This window comes from Apodemus sylvaticus, chromosome 22 (assembly GCF_947179515.1).
Source record: "Apodemus sylvaticus chromosome 22, mApoSyl1.1, whole genome shotgun sequence".
NCBI lineage: Eukaryota > Metazoa > Chordata > Mammalia > Rodentia > Muridae > Apodemus > Apodemus sylvaticus.
Genome location: NC_067493.1, coordinates 17,776,066 through 17,795,336, shown reverse-complemented (window position 1 = coordinate 17,795,336; position 19,271 = coordinate 17,776,066). Strand labels below are relative to the sequence as shown.

Sequence of the window (19,271 nt, the reverse complement as noted above, 5' to 3'; positions counted from 1 at the left end):
ACAGCCTGCTGACAGCTCAGCAGGCTGCAGAGTGTCCTTCCCAACTGACTCCATTGGTCTAAACTGTGTGTAGGCAGCTCTGCTAGTTTGTTTCTTCCAAGCAACTAGTTGATCATGATCATCTCAAGAGTCAACTTTGAAGCTTTTATCACTTACTCTGGTAAGGACCTAATGAACTTGGTCAGTTTTAGGGGTTCCTTGAAGCTAATTTGAAGTCATTTTATCTCCCTGCTGAAAGAGCTTCCCTGTAGGATGAAATGTTTCCATTTCAGGGGAAACCTTACACAACACAACTCTGACAAATCATCTGTATCCATAATATACAAAGAACCCTTCAAACCCAACAATAAGAAAGTAACAAAGCAAGGAAATGAGTAAGTGTGTGGGAATTGCTTCACACCATCATCAGCCACTTAGGGAAACACAAATCAAAACCACAACACTGTTGCTACATCTTTATTAGAATTGGGAGATGGGGAGGGAAGCCTGTGGCAAAACATAAGACTAGGACCCAGACTGAGAGGGGAACCAGGACAAAAAGAGAAAACTTGACTGCAGCCTGTGCAAAACAATAAGGTTGAGCAACTGCAATCCCCATGTGCCCTTGGGACAGATGACGATGGGTTAAGAGAACAGCTAAGCATTTACAGAGCCTAAAACCCATCTATACAAGACCATACTTATGTATTTACCCAGGAGAAATTAACACTACACTCCTGGGAACCGCCTATACTTGAAGTTTTCGAAACCACTCATAATCGACAGAAACCAAGAGAAAACAAAAGTCCAAAAGGTAGCTTAATAGATAAATAAACTATGACATATCCATACATTAGAATACTACTCAGCAACAAAAAGGAAAAATACTGATATATAGCAGCAGGAGGTAATCTCGAAGAATTTAGGATAGCCCAGACATGGTGGTGCACAGCTTTAATCCTAGCACTCGGAAGGCAGGGGCAGGTGGATCTCATGAGTTCTAGGACAGCCCGATCGAAAGAACAAATGGCTAAAGACATTATTCTATGTCCGTAAACAAAGTCAAAAGACCACATATTATACAGGTCCACACGCGATCTTTGAAAAGAGGGGGAAAAAATAACAACAGAAAAGAGGTTATTGACTGCCAGGGGTTAGGTGTAGAGAACCGGGGTTTGCAATGATCACAGGGGAACTGGGGGTGGGGTGGAATGCTCTGCGTGTGGACTGTGATGTCAGTTGTTTTTTCGCTTCTAATAAGCTCTAGGATGCAGACATTTTAAAAGGCGAAATTACTACAGCAGCATGACTCATCACATCTGCCTGTAAAAGGCTGACGCATAACTTGATGTCATCAGTGTGAAGGTTCTTTCCCAGGAATCCATTCCAAAATTCCCAGATTATTGTGGCAAATCCACGTGGAGTCCTGAGGGAGCATTGGAATTAAAAATGGCGGGGAGACTCGCAAAATTAAATGCTTTGAAAGGAAAAGAATAGCCCTGGGAGGGTACTTTCAGGGGGAATGACGTCAGTCTAAAATCAGAATCGAGGCTAAAGCAGTTCTTTGTTGAGACACCCATGTCTCCTCCTGCACGTTCATACCCCGCCCCCACCCTCCCTGCTTCATTCATGCTATTAAAATCTTTTCTTTCTTTGTCTGTTTGTTTGTTGAGACAGGGTTTTTCAGTGTAGCCCTGGCTATCCTGGAACTCACTCTGTAGACCAGGCTGGCCTTGAACTCAGAAATTCACCTGCCTCTGCCTCCCAAGTGCTAGGATTAGAGGCGTGCGCCACCACTGCCCGGCACAAAATCTTTTTTTAATAAACTACAACGTTGCTTCACACCAAACCAGAACTGAGTAAATCCAGGTGTGGTAGTACATGCCTGTGTGGTAGTACATGCCTGTGTGGTAGTACATGCCTGTAAGCCCTCCTAAGCTTGCAGCCCTCAGGAGGCAGAGGCAGGAGAATTGCCTTAACTCTCAGGCAAGTCTGGTCTATAGTTCAAAGCCAGCGAGCTAGAGTAAGGTTGGGTCTCAACAAGCAAACACAGAACTCAAAGTGAATAAATAAATAAATAAATATCTGCTCTCCAACGATAAACCTATGGATTTAGATTATGTGAGACAGGAGCATGCCAAGACACCTCATCTCCTTTTCTTTTCTTTTTTTTTAAATAATACTAAGAAACAGGTTAGAATTGTTACGTGAATAAGTGTTTGCCTGCATATGCCACACGATGTCTGATACTTGAAAAGTCTGAAAGACAATATATGATCCCCTAGACCTGGAGTCACAGGTGGGTGTTAGCGGCCATGAGGGTGTTGGGAACAGAACTGAGTCCACTTCCACCTTCATTTTCCATCCAAGCATCTGCCATAAACTAACTTGATTAGCCCCAAATCTCTCCTCAGTTCAGCCTCTGTATTACCCTTATCACAATTAAAGTCTTGACTGTGTCTGGTCAGGACCACTGCCAAAAGCTCCCCAGTTGGTCCCCATACGACAGTTCAGCTCTTCATCCTCCACAATGACACCACACAACCTCCACTCAAAACCTCCACAACTCTCAGCAGGGTTCTTACCGGTTTGGGATGGACTCATGGATTCCTTTAAAAACCATGCAAGCAATGAATACTTTCTCTTAAAAGTAAATAAACAAAACAATGTACTTGGGTGACAGGGAGAGCGGTAGGGAGGGGAGGGGAGGGGCAGGGGGAGGCAGATGGAGAATGGTATCACAGATTTCCTGAAACCAGTCAGAGGTTCTTGGTCTCCATGATAAAGGCCAAGCTCCGGGCCATCAAGATGGCGGACACTTACCACCAAGCGTGAGAACCCAGGTTTCGATCTCTGGGACCTACATGGTGGAATGAGATAGCCAACTCCCTCAAGTTGTCCTCTGACCTCCATACACATGCTTTGGTGCTCCTGGGTACACAGGTATGTGCAACACACACACCATACACACACACACTAAATATGTACAAAAGCATTAATTTTCTGAGTTAGAACGTTATGAAGGATAGCCACTGTAATCCCAGAGACCTTAGTCACTGCACCCCAGCAACCAAGGCAGGAATTAGGGTTTTCCTCTGGTTTATTACCCTGAACCCTGTGCCTTGCTGGAACTCCGCCCTGCCTGCTGGGACTGGCCTCACCCTCTGCCTTCTGCTTCACACATCTTCCCAGCATTGCTGGAATAGTCTCCTCTCAGAAGCTTAGCCTCATTCTTGTTTTCCATCTGGGTGAATAGAGGCTGCGGTTCTGTAGATGCTTCTAAAATTGTATCACAATTCCTGCTCTGGGTCTGAGCTGGCCCCTCCGCTGCCAGCTCCTCAGCATTAGCCTGTGCTTCCTTTGGGGGCAGCGCCGCAAGGCAATCTGGAGGTGATGGATGGTACCTGGGAAGGTGCTAGGGATGGAACTAGGCTTGCATGCACGCTAGGCAAGTGCTGTGATACTGAGGCCCAGCCCAGCGCTGGGGAGCATTTAATGTGGGTTCTAGCAGTAGACCTCGCTCAAAAGCACTTAGAAAGCCGGGCGGTGGTGGCGCACACCTGTAATCCCAGCACTCTGGGAGGCAGAGGCAGGTGGATTTCTCAGTTCGAGGCCAGCCTGGTCTACAGAGTGAGTTCCAGGACAGCCAGGGCTATACAGAGAAACCCTGTCTCGAAAAAAAAAAACAAATCCAAAAAAAAAAAAAAAAAAAAAAAGCACTTAGAAAAAGTGAGGGAGGGGGCTGGAGAGATGGCTCAGCGGTTAAGAGCATTGACTGCTCTTCTGAAGGCCCAAGGTGCAAATCCCAGCAACCACATGGTGGCTCACGACCATCCGTAATGAGATCTGATGCCCTCTTCTGGTGTGTCTGAAGACAGCTACAGTGTACTTACATATAATAAATAAATAAATCTTTTAAAAAAAAGCTGGGCAGTGGTGGCACACACCTTTAATCCCAGTACTTGGGAGGCAGAGGCAGGCAGATTTCTGAGTTCGAGGCCAGCCTGGTCTACAGAGTGAGTTCCAGGACAGCCAGGGTTATACAGAGAAACCCTGTCTCAAAAACAAACAAACAACAAAGTGAGGGAGATGGAGGGAGGGAGGGAAGGGACTGAGGGATAGAGGTCATACACACAGGATTGACTCCAAATCCCCTAAGGGTATTTTCAGACTCTGTCTCCTTTTCTGCAAAGCACACACCTAAACCAGGCACCGCAGACTCATCTGGTGAAGGGGCTGCCTCCTGTTCAGAAAGAGGAACTTCAGTGCAAATCCATTCCCACCACCAAGTTTCCTATTTGCATTTTGAGTCCTGAGATGTCTACCTGCATTTCCTCCAAGAACAGAATAGCTTTGGGAAAGCTGACTCTGGTCACAGAGGATTTTGTTTTCCAGACAAGGTTTCTCTGTGTAGCCCTGGCTATCCTGGAACTGACTCTGTAGATTAGGCTGGCCTTGGACTCATTGAGATCCATCTGCCTCTGCCTCCTGAATGCTGGGACTACCACTACCCAGCAATCACAGATTTTGAAGATGGAATTTGGTGTGTACTTTATAATTAAAATTCAGGATTTGGGCTGGAGAGATGTCTCAGTGGTTAGGAGCACTGACTGCTCTTTCAGAGTTCAATTCCCACCAACTGCATGGTGGCTCACAACCATCTGTAACAAAATCTGACACCCTCTTCTGGAGTATCTGAAGACGGCTACAGTGTACTTACATACAATAAATAAAATCTTTAAAAAAAAAAAAAAAAAAAACTCAGTTTTTGAGAGAAAAAAAGAAAGGCAATATCCTGCTCCAGTGTAGACTATAATTCTATAGAGGATGCTTGGCTCCCAATCAACATAATAATGACAGTAGTGAGAAAACACACACACACACACACTTTACTGTTTAAACAACCTCCCAGAAATACCAATAGTTCCTCTTTTAGGATCTTATGCAATCCTCTAGCCGCAAAAGAACATTGTGTGTGTACTTTACATTATTTTTATATTTCCTTCACATGTGTCGGTATCTAAAGAACAAAATGCTATGAGTCAACTTAACAACCGTCCGTGACATCTACAACAGCTCTCGTCGGTATTTCTGTACCACTGAGAGACAGCTCCTGGAGAAACTAACCAAATCACCCAAGCCCAGAGCTCACAAGAGACCCTGTTTTTTAAAGGAAGAAAAACTTTTGACCTTGTAACCATGGCTAAAGCTTCCTTAGAAGCCACAGTGAGGGAAAAAAAATCTAAAGATCGACAAAGCTGGACAGGCATGGTGACCTCAACACTTGCAAGGTTGAGTGAGGTAGAAGGAACTCAACCAGGCCAACCTTGTTGGTGAGACTCTTAGTCTCAGAAAAAGACAAAGAAACAAAAAACAAAAACAAAAAAACAACCAATTACCAACAACAATGAAAATAACTCGGACTCTAAACATTCTTCTCAGGTAAAGCCCTTGAGGGTCCTGAGATGATTTGAGTGAATGACTGACGGGTAGACAGAGCGGCAGGACCAAGCTATGCAGTGTGCTAAAAACAAATTTCTATTCCTGTTATCTGCAAGACCCCTTTGTAAGTCCTGAGGACTGGGTGTGGTAGCATTCATGCCTGTAATTCCAGGACTGAGGAGGAAGAGGTGGGAAAAGTTGGGGCCAACTTGGGGTACCACTTGGAAAAAAAAATCCCTTCCTCAAAAAGTCCCAAAGAACCCGGGCAGTGGTGGTGCATGCCTTTAATCCCAGTAATTAGGAGGCAAAGACAGATCTCTGTGAACTTGAGGCCAGCCTGGTCAACGTAGCCAGTTCTGGGACAGCTAGGGATACATAAACAAACTCTGTCTTGCAGAAAAAGAAAGAGAGAGAGAGAGAGAGAGAGAGAGAGAGAGAGAGAGAGAGAGAGAGAGAGAGAGAGAGAGAGAGAGAAATGAAGGAACGAAGGAAGGAAAACAATAAATGTCATGTTTTATTTTATATGCTAATATTTGGAGTTTTGTTTTAGTTTTTTCAAGACAGGGTTTCTCTGTATAGCCCTGGCTGTCCTGGAACTCACTCTGTAGACCAGGCTGGCCTCGAACTCAGAAATCCGCCTGCCTCTGCCTCCCAAGTGCTGGGATTACAGGCGTGCGCCACCACCGCTTGGCTATTTTTTAAATTTACAAATAAAAGGTTGCCATGATTTTTGTTTTTGTTGTCAAATCAAAATTCCACCCAGAGTAGCACATGCCTTTATTCCTAGCACTCAAAGGCAGAAAGAGGCAGGTGGATATCTGTGAATTTGAGGCCAGTCTGATATTACAGAGTGAGCTCCAGGTCAGCCAGGACTGCATAGTGAGACCTTGACTCAAAACCTAACAAAATGGGCTGGTGAGATGGCTCAGCAGTTAAGAGCACTGACTGTTCTTCGGAAGGTCCTGAGTTCAAATCCCAGCAACCATATGGTGACTCACAACCATCTATAATGAGATCTGATGCCCTCTTCTGGAGTGTCTGAAGACAACTGCAGTGTACTTACATATATTTAAAAAAAAAAAATCTTGAAAAAAAACCAACTCTTACTCAAAAAGTCCCAAAGAACCGGGGCAGTGGTGGTGCTGGGTAGTGGTGGCACACGCCTGTAATCCCAGCACTCTGGGAGGCAGAGGCAGGAAGATTTCTGAGTTCGAGGCCAGCCTGGTCTATAGAGTGAGTTCCAGGACACCCAGGGCTATACAGAGAAACCCTGTCTGGAAAAAAACAAAACAAATCCAAAAAACAAACAAACAAACAAAAAAGACATGAATGCCAGAAACAACAACAACAAAAACCAAATCAAACAAAACAATACATACTAGGTAATACTTAGAAAGTATTTTGAGTCAGCAAGAAAGCAATCTATCTTTCTATCTTCCTTCCTTCCTTCCTTCTTTCCTTCCTTCCTAGTCTCTCTCTTTTGATGGCAGTCTCTGACATCGAACTCATTATTTCCTTGCCAGGCGTTCTGGCCACACTGATCTCTGAGTACCATTAGAGAGGAAAGACAGGAAAGGTCCAGTCTGAACTGAAGAGATGGCATGGGATGGGGGTTCTCAGTGGAGCACAAACACTCACCAGGGAGTGACAGAATGTAGTCAACACATTTGCTCAAAGCACCACTGTCAGGAGCCGCCCGAACGCTCCTATGACCTCCATTACAAGACGGCGCCTACATCCTGTTCTTGCTGAGCCGTAAACAGGCCGAGTGCGCATGCCTGAGCGAAATTTCCCGCCTACCTCGTGGCATCATATGGGGTAATGAGCCGCAGCCAACCAGGGTACGCCACGTCCAAGGCGAGAGGACCTGCCTATATAAGACTTGGGTTCGCGCTCCCTCGGGGTCTCCGCCCTGTAAGCTTATGCTCTCCCTCTCAAGATGCATTAAAGCTTTCTACAGAAGGATCCTAAGTGTGCCGCGTCGTTCTTGCTGGCGAGACGGTAGCGCGGGACACACCACTTAATAAACTGCCTCTTGCTAGGCACCATGGCCTGAGCTATCGGAGCTTAGGATCAGCCAGAGTGGAAAGATCAAATCCAAACAGCCTCCCAGCCAGGCCCCCAAATGTCCCCTTGCAGTCTTGGCACTTAAGAGGTTAAGCCAGGGAGATGGAGAGTTCAAAGAGTTCAAAGTCATCCTTGACTGTATAAAATTCTCAGCCAGGCAGTGGTGGCGCACGCTTTTAATCCCAGCACTTGGGAAGCAGAGACAGGTGGGATTTCTGAGTTTGAGGCTAGCCTGGTCTACAGAGTGAGTTCCAGGACAACCAGGTCTACATAGAGAAACTATGTCAGGAAAAAAAACAAAAAAGCAAAACCAAAAATATCTCTCTCTCTCTCTCTCTCTCTCTCTCTCTCTCTCCCCCCCTCTCTCTCTCTCTCTCACACACACACACACACACACACACACACACACACACTATTCTAAACCTAATTGCTTCTTCCCCACATTCAACTTTGCAACTGATCATTCATTTTACCTCAACTGCAAGAGCATTGCTTTTTCTAGGCATATAGTACAATCTATCTATATTTAAGAAGTTTTACGAGGTATTACCTCTGGGATTCCTATTCTTTTCTAGCTGAAGCGTCACTGAAGTAGGCGGTTTGTATTTATTTTTATAATCTTGTGTGTCCACATGATGTGGATACATGTATGGCTCACATCATGAGTGACGGCATGTGCAGGCTAGTGTGCACTTCTGGAGGTCAGAGGAGAACCTCGGGTATTTTCATCCTCCACCTCGTCTCAGGTAAGGCTGTTATCTGTTGTTGCATAGCTAGCCTAGCTGATCCATGATTTCCATTCTCCTGCCTACCTCCCCATCTTCCTTTTCCCCTGATATTTGCAGCCTTTAAATGGGTTCTGAGGGTTCAAACTCATGCTATGTTTAATCTGTAGGTATTTAGTGATCGAAATATCTGTTGGTAGTACTTTATCTCTTTTCTCATTGTAAAAAAAAAATGAAAATAACTGCTGAAAAGTTAAACTAACTAAAAGGAAATCTCATGGGGCTGTAAAAGGGTTCAGTGGTCAGGAGCTCTTCTAGTGCACTGGGGTTTGGCTTCCAGTATCCACATGGTGGCTTACCACCATCTGGTACTCCAATCCTAGGCGACTGACACACTCTCCTGCACTGCACACACTGGATACATATGCATACCTGTAGACGCACCTGACTACCTGAGTTTAATCCCTGTCACCCATATACTGAAGGGACAGAACTGACTTCTACAGGTTGTCCTCTGAATTCCACTTGCTTACTGTCTCACACACACACACACACACACACACACACAGAGAGAGAGAGAGAGAGAGAGAGAGAGAGAGAGAGAGAAGGGAGGGAGGGAGAGAGAGGGAGAGGGAAGGAGGGAGAGAGAGAGGGGGAGGGAGAGAGAGGATGGAGGGAAACAGAGACAGAGAGAAAGAGAACAAAAGGAGCTGGGCAGTGGTGGCACACCCCTTTAATCCCAGCACTCGGGTGGCAAAGGCAGGCAGATCTCTGAGTTCAGGGCCAGTCTGGTCTACAGAACAAGTTCTAGGACAGCCAGAGGTACACAGAAAAACCCTATCTCAAACCCCACACCTCTCAAAAATATATATTATGAAATGCTTTTCTTGGGAAAGGCAAAGACTATGGATCTATTAAATAAAATAAAACTGGCTATCCATACCTAATCTGAGACACCATCATCCCTTGCCTTTTTGTTCACATTGTTCAAATGGATTAAATTTAAAACATTTCCCCTCATTTGTGCTTCTCTTTGCTTTCCTCATCTGAAGTTTTTCTAGGAAATGTAAACTCCATCTTTAAAAAAAAAACATTTATTTTACTATGTGTTTGCGTGTATGTGTGTGTGTTTGGTGTGTGTATGTAAGGGTTGGTGTGCACACATGCTCACCATGATGCTAGATTACAGTGGTTGTGAGCTACCTGGCATGGGCGCTGGGAACTGAATTCTGATCCTCTACTAGAACAGCCTGCACTTGTGACCCCTGGGCCATCTCTCCAACCCCTCCTTCCCAATAGTTATTATTTCCTTACCTTATTATTTTCAGTTAAACAGGCAGTTTCAAAAGCAATGAAAACATCTTGACTGAAAACTAAAAGTTATTGCAAGTAACATTTCATTTATAAGATGGAGATCCTTCTTTAACAGGAGAGAGGAGTTCTCCCATTAATCCTCAGAAAATTTACTACAGGCTGATACAAAGTTCCTATGAAGAAATTAATAGCTAATGTAAACTCAGATGAGGCAGGAATTAAAAGCTAAAGCATCAGGGAGAATCAGGGGCCATCGAGGTTTGGTACCCAAAGGGTCTGTGTATTTGAGTGTTTGGTCGCAGTTGGTAGAACTGTTTGGAAAGGGTTAGAAGGTGTGGCCTTGGAGCAGGTGTGTCCCTGGTAGCAGGCTTTTAGGGATCAAAAGCCTACACCATTTCCAGTTAGTTCTCTTTGCTCACTAATCAAGATATGAAGACTTAGCTGCTGCCCCAGTGCCATGCCTGCCTATAGCTATGCTCCCACCATGATGGTCATGGACTCTCATCCTCCAGAACTGTAAGTTCCATTAAACTTCTTTTGTTTGCTATAAGTTACCTTGGTCATGGTGTCCCTTTATAGCAAAAGAAAAGTAAGTCAGACAGGTTAGTACCAGGAGTGGGGTGTGGAGGACTTTGACCACTATAAAGAACTTTTTTTTCCCCTTGAAGATTTATGTATTATTATACATAAGCACACTGTAGCTGTCTTCAGACATACCAGAAGAGGGTGTCAGATCTCATTACGGATGGTCGTGAGCCACCATGTGTTGCTGGGATTTGTACTCAGGACCTTTGGATGAGCAGTCAGTGCTCTTAACCGCTGAGCCATGTCTCCAGCCCTAAAGAGAGCAGAATGCACTGTTCTACTGGGTACTTGGAAAACAGTAGTTTTGGGAGCAGTGTGGACCAGGGAGGCCCAGCTCAGGAAGTTTTACAGGGGGAAAATACTAGCAACTGGGCTTGAGACCATTTTTTGTGATATTTTGGCAAAGAATGAGACTGCTTTTTGCCCTTGTCCTAAGAATATGCGTGGGACTGATCTCTTTGGCACAGGTTATTCCAGGACAGCCTTAGATTGATTGTGTTGTATGGTTCTGGGTGATCACTCTCACGCAGATCTACAGTGAAAAAGGGCACAAACAGGGCAAAAAGAAGTTTTAAAAAATGTACAGTTTGAGTGGAAAAAGAGCACCAGGAAATATAATGCTGAAGCCAAGTCTTGTGCTCAAAGAGATAAGAAGCGTAAAGAAAGGCTTAATGTGAAGGCTGAGACCCCATTTACTTAAGTGTTTGAATTGCAAAAAATGAAATGCATAAGGAGTCTTGTACTCCTTAAACACAGGAAAACTTGCTCAACAAAGGAAATGAATAGATCAAAGCGTATGCGAGTGTAACTCCTGCCCAAGCAGGATCAGCCACGAGAGTCTGCCGTTAGATTGAAGAGTATAGGAGTATGCGGGTTGTGAAGTCTTCCTCTGAGACAAGACATGTGTCAGGGAACTCCCTGGATGGAGACCAGCAGAGGCAATACTAAAAGCTGTGAAAGTAAAGTCTGGCTGAGGTTGGAGACCCTAGGATGTTGGGGATGTCAAAGCTATGGGACACCTGCCGAGGACAGCTACAGACCAAGAACCAGCTCATCGAAGAGACGTGTGTTGCAGTCAGCAAGGCTGCAAGGGCAGAGCCCTCTAAGCTTTGGACATCAGACAGAGAGTACAGGATTTCGAGGTTGCCCTGTGGGGCCTCAGTCTTGCTTTGATCCAGTATTTCCTCACTATGTTCCCGTTTTCACATTACGACTGGAAATGTATTTTTTATACCATTGTTTGTTGGAAGTACACAATCTGCCTTTTGGATTTCGCTTTTACAGGGGGGTTACAATTAAGAGACTGCCTTTGAACTTTTAAACTGTGTCGAGACTGCAATAGGCTATGGGGACTTTCAACGTTGAATTACATGCATTTTGCATTGTGATAGAGATAAAAGGCAGCGAGTGGGGGGGGGGTGCAGAGAGTATATGTCCTGTTCTCAGTGAGAATGGTCCCCATAGGCTCATATATTTAAATGCTTGTGCCACAGATATAAAACTGATTGGGTGTGGCCTTGGTGGAGTAGATGTGTCATTAGGGATGGACTTTGAGGTTTCAAAGGCCCAAGCCGTTCCCAATTAGCTTTCTCTGTCTCCTACTTGTGGGTCTAGATGTCAACTCTCAGCTACTGTTCCAGCATCATGCCTGCCAGCCATGTCTACACCTTCCCTGTTCCCATAAGAGTCATGGACTCACCCTCTGGAACTGTAAGCAAGTCCCCGATAAAGTCTTTCTTTTATAAAAGTCGCCTTGGTCATGGTGTCTCTGCACATGAAAAGTAACCCGAGCTGGGCAGTGGTGGCAAACACCTTTAATCCCAGCACTTGGGAGGCAGAGGCAGGGGAATTTCTGAGTTTGAGGCCAGCCTGGTCTACAGAGTGAGTTCCAGGACAGTCAGGGCTACACAGAGAAACCCTGTCTCGAAAAACAAAAACAAAAACAAAAACAAAAACAAAACAAAAAAAAACAAAAAAAAACCCCAAAAACCCCCCCAAAAAAAGAAAGAAAAGAAAGAAAGAAAGAAAACAAATAGGAAAAAAAGAAAAGTAACCAAGGCAAACAAGAACAAAGAAGAACAAAACCAGCAAACTACAAACTCTTCAGCAATAACAAAAGAGATCTGTTATTGTAATATTGAAATCTTCTCTTTGAAGTACCAGTGCCCAACACAGATAAAGGCACTTGTATGTGAGGCCTGGAGTTTGATGCCCAACACTGAAGAGAGAAAGGGGAAGAATGGAGTATAACAATAATTTGCTCTTTGTAAATCTCACAAACAGGCAAAAGTGATACAGAGCTTGAGGCGTGGGGGCAGCCTTGAAGCTGAGTAAGTACTCTGTGTCTTGACCCATAGCGGTTATGTAGGCATACTGATATATAACAACTGGGGAGTGGACGCGGAAGATTTTTGCATATGTGTTGTTTGTATGTTGTACTTTGAATCTGGAGATTCTTTCCTAAGAAGGAGTTCAATGCGGTTTGGGCATGGTTGCAAGCCCTGCTCGGATACTGAGCTACTTCCCTAGACCCCTTTAGCCCTTTTGAAAATCTTTTTCACTATGGGAAAGCCACTAATATCACACACAGCCAAAGCTAACTATTTTGCATTATAGAACCTGAAAAGGAAAATATGTCACACTATGTGATTGACATATCCCTATTTATCAACTAGTTTAAGAAAGATGAAAATCGTTTTCCCCATCCTTTTCCTTTACATCCTGGTTTTTTTTTTTTAACTTTATCATGTTTTTTTTTTTTTTTTAAGTAATTGGAAACCATTTCTGCTCATTTACATTGCAAATGTTTTCTCTGTCACTGAGGGTTCAAGCCAGAATCCTATATCAAGGGGATCAAGGGGAAGTAGGTTACTGGGCAGACCAAGCATGAGTGCCCCAGAAGGCTGCAAAACTAGGGCAGGGCCTGATCTTCCCCCGACTTCCAGAACTGTCTCCAACTCCAACTCAATCCAAGCCTTGTCTTCCCAAATAGAAAGCTGACATGAAATCGAACTGAGTCGGATGGGGACTTTCCCCCCCTATTGTTAGTTACCATTTTCAATCACAACTATGCTGCTACCCCAGCAGGTAATTTGTAAGAGTAGTCCTCAGAGTCCTTGATAATGTCCCTAGGGTTTAATCCTAAAATAAGAATAGAATGGAAGCCGGGCCGTGGTGGCGCACGCCTGTAATCCCAGCCCTTGGGAGGCAGAGGCAGGCAGATTTCTGAGTTTGAGGCCAGCCTGGTCTACAGAGTGAGTTCCAAGACAGCCAGGGCTATACAGAGAAACCCTGTAAAAAAAAAAAAAAAAAAAAAAAAAAAAGAAAAGAAAAGAATGGAGAGGGGAAGGGTAGCTAGTATTTTAATTTGTAAATCTGTTTTGCATAGTATTCCCAAAATAACTAGCCATTAAGCTAACCTAAAACTGGCACAGGTGGGGGTCACTAGCGGAGGATGACCGCTCTAGCAGAGAATGCCGGCTGTTTCCCCATTAGAGTTTGCTCTGTCAACCTACACCTCAAAGAAGTGAGAACGCATCACTCTACAGTAGCTAGGGGTCCAGTCCGGGAATCCTGAGCCACCTGCGCTGCTGAAGATTCTCAGAAGCTGGCTGAGCATCCCAGCCCAAGCCCAGGCGCAGCGGCCTGGGGACTGCGGAGGAGCGCTGCGGAGGAGGGCGAGGGCGAGCGTAGGCGAACCGCAGCCAAGTTCACCGCTTGCAAGGGAGGGCGCGAAAGAGGGGAACGACGCGGCGGCGAGAGGAGTGTACAGTGGGTATGGGATTGTGATGCGCGCTCGGCAGGGGCGGAGAGGGGGCAAGGGGCCTTACCAAGCAGCCGCAGCCGGTCGCTGCGCCGCACCAACGCCCGCATGGCCTCCGGAGCGCGCGGTACCCGGGCCGCCGGCCCAGCCTGTGATGCGGTCCCAGCGGCGCGCCCAGGACTGCAGGTGGCTCGCTGAAGGATGCGCGTCACCGACCACAGATTCCCCGGGACTGGTGCAGAGCAGAAGGGGAGGAACCTCTCTTAGAGGCCACGGCCGCTCTCGAGCCCTGGGGCTGCCGGCGGGCTGAACTGGCGCAGTGCTGCAGCGGAGCCCACGTGCCCGCTGTGGTCCCCAGCCTGCGCTCCTAGCACCCGGACTGCGGCCGGGGACACTGGGTGCGGTCTGGCTGGGGAAGTTGCCTGGACTCGGTGACTGAGTCCCTGGACCTCCGCTTTAAATTCCTGAGCATGAGAAGAATGGGAACACAGACCTCCCTCTTTGCGCGCGGGGATCTTTGATGCCCCACGATGGGCACCCAATCTGTGCCATTCACTGGGGACTCTGAGTTTTATTCCACATCTGGTAGAGCTGCATTGTGGACTGATTTTCTTTGTCTATCCGCCCTTTCATATAGGATGTCCAAGACTCCCATCTACCTCTGACCCAGAAAAGCAGACGCGGTTTCAAGGTCAATAAATTAGGGAGGTTAAACAGACACCCAGTACATCTCAAAGGATGTTTGGAGTTGTCATCCCCTAGTTCTGGCTTTTAGTCTCATAGTGTTTCTAGGTGATAACTATTTCCCGGGCAACAAGCTGAATGTTGAAAGCACAGGATATCAGCCCTGGCTTCCCCATGATGGAAACCTCCTGAGCCTTTTGTCCTCCGTGGCCCAGTTCTCAGCCCACAATGGCAGACGTGGATCAAAAGATGTCGGTAATGTTGCTCCATCATAGCAGTCATATGCTCCTCGTTCTTTTCATTTTTGTTTTCTTCAGGCATGACCCCTGAGAGCGGACAACCACGGTAACAACACCGTTTCTCCTCCACTCGGGCCACAGCACTATCAATCTTCCCTCTAGGGAAGACTTTAAAGTGACGTCACAGCCACTGTGAAAAATGACACATGCATGGGCTTGATGCTTTAGGTAGTTTAAGGTCAGGTGACTGACCCATGGATTCCACTTCTGGAATTGCAACAGGAGTGTGAAGAAATACTCCAACATTCCTACACATCACAGTGAGACCCGTCCACTGGTGGCTGGCCAGATGGAGAAATGTGCATACATAAAGCTCCAAGTCCCATCAGAAGAACAGAAAGTTCAGCCGAAACTTTAAAAGTCAGATGTTCTGACAGATAACCACTGCCCACCTAGACTATTATACCCTGCTAGCTGTCAGAATCAAAGAAAGGAAAGCTTGCTATGATTGAAAACATGCAGGGCTGCGTGGAGAGATGGCTCAGCAGTCAAGAGCACTGATTGCTCTTCCGAAGGTCCTGAGTTCAAATCCCAGCAATCATATGGTGGCTCGCAACCATCTGTAAGGAGATCTGATGCCCTCTTCTGGGGTGTCTGAAGACAGCTACAGTGTACTTACATATAATTATAAATAAATACATCTCTAAAAAACAAAAAGGAAGAGATTGTTAGAACAGGACACCATTCTCTGACCTTCAAGCACAGGCACAAGAGTATGTACCCACACACACCTATACATGAATGACTATATATATATATATATATATATATATATATATCACATACACCAAATAAATGTTTTTTAAAAATAAAGTTAAAATCAAAAAAAAAAAAAAAGACAGTCCAAAGAATGGAAGAAAAAATGTTGGGCTGGGGCTGTAGCTCAACTGGTAAAGTTGGGCTTAAGCCCAGAACCACATAAACAGGGGTGGTGGTTCACGCTTGTACCAGCCCTTAGAAGGCAGAGGCAAGGGGGATCAGAAATTCAGGGTTATTCTCAGCTGCACTACAAGTTCAAAGCCAGGCGGGGTTACATTTGATCATGTTTTAATAGACAGACAGACAGACAGACTGACTGACAGAGTGCTGGCTAGTCTTGATTCAACTTGACCATCAGAGAAGAAGGGGCCTCTATCGAGCAAATGGCTCCATAAGATCCGGCTATAAGGCATTTTCTTTTTTGTTGTTGTTGTTGTTGTTTTGGATTCGGTTTTTTTCGAGACAGGGTTTCTCTGTGTAGCCCTAGCCATCCTGGAACTCACTCTGTAGACCAGGCTGGCCTCAAACTCAGAAATCCGCCTCCCAGAGTGCTGGGATTACAGGCCTGTGCCACCATGCCTGGCTGGCATCTTCTTAATTAGGGATCAGTGTGGAAAGGCTCAGCCCATTGTGGGTGGGGCCATCCCCAGGCTTTCGGTCCTGGGTTCTATAAGGGAGCAGGATGAGCGAAGGGGTGGGGCACAAGCCAGTAGGCTGCATCCTTCCTGGCCTCTGCATCAGCTCCTGCCTCTGGGATCCTGCCCTGCCTGAGTTCCTGCACTCACTGCTCCCGGAGGTGAACTGTTCTATGGAACTGTGAGAGGCCTGAACCCTTACCTGCCCAGGCTGCTTTTGGTCACCGTGTTTCACCACAGCATTAGTAATCTTGACTAAGACAGAAAGATGAGAGAGAGAAGTTTGGTTCCTAAAACCACATCTAGGGGATCTGATGCCCACTTCTGGCCTCCACTGGTACCATCACACATGTATGTACACACACACACACACACACACACACACACACACAGAGAGAGAGAGAGAGAGAGAGAGAGAGAGAGAGAGAGAGAGAGAGAGAGAGAGACAAACAAACAGATACATATACACAAATATAAATGCTTTTCTTTTGGTTTTTTGGATTTGGTTTTTTTCGAGACAGGGTTTCTCTGTATAGCCCTGGCTGTCCTTGAACTCACTCTGTAGACCAGGCTGGCCTCAAACTCAGAAATCTGCGTGCCTCTGCCTCCCCCATAAAAACCAGACAAAAATTCCCCCATAACAACAACAGCAGAAGGTGGATGGCACCTGAGGAATGACCCTGGACACTGACCTCTGGCCTCAACACAGCAGCTCAGGCACCTGCCCACCCACATGTACCTGCACCGGTGGGAACACACACAGCTCCTTGCAAAGAAACACATCACGGGATGTTCGCACTGTGATTGTGCATGGGTGGTGCTAATCTTCCTGCATGGATATGACTTTAGTATATGTGCTGCCGAGGCAAGTACCAAGTTCTATGTCATTTTTAAAGGTTTTATTTTTAAGTGAGTGAGTGTGTTTATGTGTGTGTGTGTGTGTGTGTGTGCGCGCGCGCACATGTGAGTGCCAGTTTCTGAGGAGACCATAAGAGGGCACTGGATCCTGCAGATATAGAGTTACAGGTAGTATGGAAACCAAACTCAGGTCTTTTGCAAGAGTAACCACAAGGCCACCTCTCCATTTGTATGTTAGCATCATAATCATCATAATCATCATCATCATTATTTAAAATATGGAACATAATATAATTTTATACCCTTGAAATTGTATCTTTTTTTCAAGATTTATTTACTATATGTAAGTACACTGTAGCTATCTTCGAACACACCAGAAAAGGACGTCAGATCTCATTACAGATGGTTGTGAGCCACCATGTGGTTGCTGGGATTTGAACTCAGGTTAAGAGCAGCCGATGCTCTTAACCGCTGAGCCATCTCACCAGTCCAAATTGTATCTCTATATACAGCTTTTCCTTTCCTGACTTGGTGTGTTGGCTCCCACATCTATTCTCTCCCTTTCTCAGCACCTCCCTGCTCCAGAGCCTACCATGATGCTGTGCAATACACTGTCCTCACCCTCTACCCTCAAAGAACCCAGATGTCCTGGCTGCAGACTGCTTCTGCATCACATCTGCCCATCCATTTCCACCCTGTGCCTGGCGAACGCCCTTTCTGAAATGTCCTGTGCATTGTCTGTACCTTAATCCAAGTTTAATTAGATCTGCGTGGTTAGCCTGGAAGGTGAGCTTCGGGAGATGTGTATGCGAAGGAGAGGGGAGAATGTGATTTGACAGAGGGAATTTTGAAGGAGCTGGTATCAGTCAGTTGACTCCGATGGGATGGCCCCCATGGGACTCATCGGATGAGTCAGGCTCACAGTGAGAGAGGAAGTAAGATAAGTGAAGCAAGGCCAATTGAGTTCACGTGGTGCTTTGATTCGAAAGGGGAATTGGGAGAAACTAAGGCAGCAGCGCACACTTCAAGCTATGGAAAAGAAGAAAGAACACCACTGTCCATACATGGCAAAGATTCCACTGTTGAGCAGGGACTTGCTCACCTCTGAACAAACCAGGCTGCAGCAAGCTTCAGGGGCTGTTTTCGCATTGTTGCCCTTAGCTCTCCCTCCTCCCTGATCCTAAAAATTGCAGCATTTATGGCAAAATGTCTTTGGTGATTCAGACGTTATCTATGTATATGCATAGAAACATGTATGATACTACAATTTAATATTTTTGTATATTAACCCTTAATGCGTAGATAATGTAACACATATAGCGTATGTGACACCAGATCACATCTCTGAATTTATGGCTGACAACAAAGAAGTTCTGTTCACCGAAGACTTTCTCTGCTTGGATCAATGCCGATGACCTCAAGTGAGCGCAAATCCCTCTTAGTTAGCTAAAGTGAAAATTGCTCAGCTGTGAGCCCAACAGTCTCTGCCTGCTAGTTGGCACGTCCTCGTGTGATACGGTCCTCAGAACACAGGCTGGACGGAGGTGTTCACTCCTAACACAGACAACAAGGCAAAGCTGTGGGGTGTCATTGCCAAGATTACAAAAGATACACACTGTGCCCCACCTCTCTCCAAAGACTATAAACTTCCCCATGGAAACGTCTGGACTTGAAGGCAGACACATTTGAGTTTAGGTGATCCTGCAGGTCAAGCTTAAAATAGCTGCAGTCTTAATTTTGAAGGTAGTCTGCAGGAGACCCTGAGCGGAGGGTCTTATGACTATGACACATAGAAACTAAGAGGTTTTTTAAAAAAAGAAAAGAAAAGGTTGTTTTAGGCTGCTAGCATTCAGGTTGATCTGCTAAGCTAACTCCATAGCTTCTTTCTTCAATCCATATACTCATGAATTAAGGAAGGCATGTATGAAACTTTAGTCAGAACTGGAAACCATTATTGTCTATGAAGGGAGAAAGCAAGGAAGGTTGGCCAATGCCTATAATTCCAGCATCCCAGAGCCTGAGGCAGGAGGGTTTCTGCAAGTTCAAAGCTAGCTTGGGCTATATAGCAAAACCTTGGCTTAAAAACAAAACAAAAAGCCAGCCGGGCTGGTGGTGGTGCACACCTTTAATCCCAGCACTTGGGAGGCAGAGGCAGGCAGAT

General features: G+C 45.7%; 1 protein-coding gene across 3 annotated transcripts in view; it reads right to left on the bottom strand.

Annotated features, from left to right (window-relative positions):
* Positions 1–19,271, bottom strand: part of Flt3 (fms related receptor tyrosine kinase 3) — an 83,600-nt gene that overhangs the window by 61,340 nt on the left and 2,989 nt on the right. The window contains exon 1 of one of the 3 annotated variants that reach the window (XM_052167825.1): positions 13,943–14,178. The exons of 1 other annotated variant lie outside the window; for it this stretch is intronic. In XM_052167825.1, coding sequence (XP_052023785.1) covers positions 13,943–13,985 — 43 coding nt within the window. In that variant the 5' untranslated portion in view covers positions 13,986–14,178. Of the gene's footprint in view, positions 1–13,942; positions 14,179–19,271 lie in introns of those variants that run through there. One more of the 3 variants, XM_052167824.1, reaches the window with a different exon arrangement.